This window comes from Trachymyrmex septentrionalis, unplaced genomic scaffold (assembly GCF_001594115.1).
Source record: "Trachymyrmex septentrionalis isolate Tsep2-gDNA-1 unplaced genomic scaffold, Tsep1.0 C3679363, whole genome shotgun sequence".
Classification (NCBI taxonomy): Eukaryota; Metazoa; Arthropoda; class Insecta; order Hymenoptera; family Formicidae; genus Trachymyrmex; species Trachymyrmex septentrionalis.
Window position 1 is genome coordinate 1 of NW_017304098.1, and position 2,692 is coordinate 2,692.

General features: G+C 39.1%; 1 protein-coding gene across 1 annotated transcript; it reads left to right on the top strand.

The window, feature by feature from the left end:
- Positions 1-186: 186 nt before the first annotated feature.
- LOC108745299 (elongation factor Ts, mitochondrial-like) lies at positions 187-2,527 on the top strand (the record flags this gene model as incomplete). The annotated part of the gene is made up of 3 exons (XM_018488840.1): positions 187-228; positions 1,755-1,910; positions 1,996-2,527. Coding segments are annotated over exons 2-3 (688 nt in total), but the record flags the coding sequence as incomplete, so codon positions are not given.
- Positions 2,528-2,692: the final 165 nt, after the last annotated feature.

A 2,692-nucleotide genomic window follows, 5' to 3' on the forward strand; every position in this document is an offset into this window, starting at 1 on the left:
TTGGCATTTCTGAAAAGTGTTTTAATATTTGTATTAAAAAATCTGAGAAATTTTCTTAAAGAAATTTTATTAAAAAATTTTGAAAAATTCTAAAATTTATATAAAAATTCGGAAAAATTACATGAAAAATTTTCACCAAGTACTAAAAGGGGTACAAGGGGCCTCGAAAACGCCCTCTTGATGGAGAAATGATTACGGATTTGTAGTGTATTCTAACCTTCAAACACGGTGAGTGTCTTGCACCGCTGGATCGCTGCGAGATAGTTCTAGATTTGCGAAATCAGCTCGGTCTACCACGAATGTTCGCAGACTAGCGTCTCGCGTAATTAACAGTCAAATTAATCCGCATTCGTGCGAGTCACGCGTGTACTCGTGTCATTCATGCGCATCCGGAGATTCTCAAACTGCACCCTCGATCGCAGTTTCTAGGCAACGTAGTCGATCGATTCGGCTGAGTTAACGAATCCCGCGAACCTCAGCGAAATCGGCGAGCGAAGACAATCCTCGCGTTCGCATCTCTTTCCTGTCTTCCCTTCAGCGAGAAGCAATTTCAATCCTGCATGCGATTCACTCTTTTAGGTTATCTCTCAGGAACCACCTGCGTCTCGATTGTCGTGGTAGCCTGAGACCCAGAACGACGCGAAATGTCACGATGTGACCTCGCGATTTCCTCGAGAATTTACGTGATCTGATTTTTCCGTGACATATTTTCTTTCCTATACTCAGCATTTGTATCAAATGGAGTTGGTCGTATCGAAGGATCTCTGTGAGGATAAATTTTACACCTTTGATATGTCATAACTAAAAAATTATCCATAGTATCTATGACCATCTTTTGTTCATCATATTATAAGTTATATTTCCATAGCACATTTTATCCAAGAGACGTCCTTAGAATGTTATAATTTCAGGATGCAACTGTTTAATCCTTCGGAGCTGATATCAAAATCTATAATACATTTACTATTAGATCTGTGATGCCCATTTAGTTTATAATAGTTAAAAGGCACTAATTAATTTCAAGAAGTTCGAAACTAACTTGTATAGAAAAGAAAATTAATACCAGGTGTATCTTAGTAAAGATAATCCATAAGACTCCGCACGTATAATCATGTGGAAAATTAGATCCCTGCGTTCAGCAGAAAAACAGCTTTACAAGTTTTAAGATTCTGCAATATAATTGGTAATACGTTTGGATAAGGAATTGAGAACAAGACCAATTATATTAAAGAATTTTATAACAATGCAAAGCTGCTTTTGTTGTTGCTGAACACAATTATATAATCCCACATAGTATAGTTCTCCAAAGACATCCCTATATCTTCTAAATACTCTGAGGACATTCCTAAGACGTCTCTTGGATAAAATGTACTTATAATACTAGTAAATATGCTTATAAATGTAGGAATGTAACTTGTAATATGATGAACAGAAGATGATCATAGATAGATATTGATAATGGATAATTTTTGAGCTATAATATATCAAAGGTGTAAAATTTATCCTCACAGAGATCCTTTGATACACCATAACTAAAAAGCTATCTATTATTGAATCATTATTTATGTTTGACGTCTTTTGTTCATTATATTATGAGTTACAGCATATATGCTATGATAAACTAAACTTATTTTATCAGAATCCAATTTTCCATATAATTAGTGGATGTAGCATTAGGAAAATTAAATTAACACATATTAGTAATAAATTATTTATTACCTCAGAAATTGGCATTAATTTAATATATTTTTTAGATGATTCCGGCTCAGATATTTCGCCTGATTCATACAAATGGCCTGCTCTGGCAGGCCACAAACAAATCTCTGCTAGCTAAGCTGCGCAAGAAGACTGGCTACACATTTGCAAACTGCAAGAAAGCTCTGGAACTGCACGAGAATGATTTGAATAAGGTAAGAGGCTCTACGACCGTTTAAGCATGCGTCCTGTAATTCTAATTGACTTACGACAGAATCTCTTAGTTCTTCCTTACTTCAGGCTGAGAAGTGGCTGAAAGAACAGGCGCAGCAGTACGGCTGGACCCAGGCAGCCAAGCTGAAAGATCGCAGCACCAGCCAAGGACTGATCACAGTGACGGTAGACGGGAATCATGCCGCACTAGCCGAGATTAACTGCGAGACTGACTTCGTCGCGCGGAACAAAAAGTTCCATAGTCTCGCAGAGACAGTGATCTCCGCTGTATTGAACCATGCAAAATCCCAGGACGTTCAGAACGAAGTACAACGGACTATTTTCCATGCAGACGGTCTCAAAGACCTACCAGCTGCGGACGGAAAGTCCCTGAGCGACCATTCCGCCTTGACTATCGGCAACGTAGGCGAGAATATCAGTCTGAGACGCGCTCTCGCCATCAGCGTACGATCACCGAACGTAACATTGTTCGGCTGCACACATCCGGCACCGATGAACCCCATACCTACATCTTTCGGCAAATACGGCGCCCTTGTAGCCATCAAGTGCAAGAAAAACGATAATATGCTGGGCACGCAGCTCTGCCAGCATATCATTGGTAGGTTTCATCTGTCACAGGGATACTCTTAATGCTACAAATCAGGTCTGTCCAATTTGAGAGAACCAAAATGCAAAACCACCGATGCAAAAAAATTCAATGTGGGTAAGATTTCGGAGACTGTAAAGTGTTGATACGCATCTGAGTGACGCTTATCAACACTTT